Here is a 306-nt window from a genome sequence, read left to right as displayed (position 1 = left end):
GCGGAAAACCACCAGCACAACTCCCCGTTTTCAGCAGATGCACGTAGATGGAGGGCAAGAACCGCCCCCCGCCGCCGCCGGAATAGCCGGTGCCAGCGCCGGCACGTCACGGCCGGGTTTCGTTACCTTTGAAATGATGGATCGTGTCCTCGAGAGCATCGCTTCGGTCCAGGCGATACCTTTTAACTTTGTCCTGCACCACGGCATCAAACGTCTCCCGTGTGATCCGCCGAGAGGCCATTTTTATCCTGTACCGAAACAGCACAAAGCCGTCCCTGAGCGGGGCACGGGCGCTGGGGAAGGTCC

General features: G+C 60.5%; 1 protein-coding gene across 1 annotated transcript in view; it reads right to left on the bottom strand.

Annotated features, from left to right (window-relative positions):
- SUGP2 (SURP and G patch domain containing 2) overlaps nucleotides 1–241 on the bottom strand; it is an 11,453-nt gene extending 11,212 nt beyond the window's left edge. Inside the window, exon 1 of the mRNA XM_010134767.1 lies at nucleotides 127–241. Coding sequence (XP_010133069.1) covers nucleotides 127–241 — 115 coding nt within the window. The remainder of the gene's footprint in view (nucleotides 1–126) is intronic.
- Nucleotides 242–306: the final 65 nt, after the last annotated feature.

This window comes from Buceros rhinoceros, unplaced genomic scaffold (assembly GCF_000710305.1).
Source record: "Buceros rhinoceros silvestris isolate BGI_N320 unplaced genomic scaffold, ASM71030v1 scaffold31544, whole genome shotgun sequence".
Lineage (NCBI taxonomy): Eukaryota > Metazoa > Chordata > Aves > Bucerotiformes > Bucerotidae > Buceros > Buceros rhinoceros.
The sequence above is the reverse complement of the archived record's forward strand: the minus strand, read 5'-3'. Positions and strand labels throughout refer to the sequence as shown.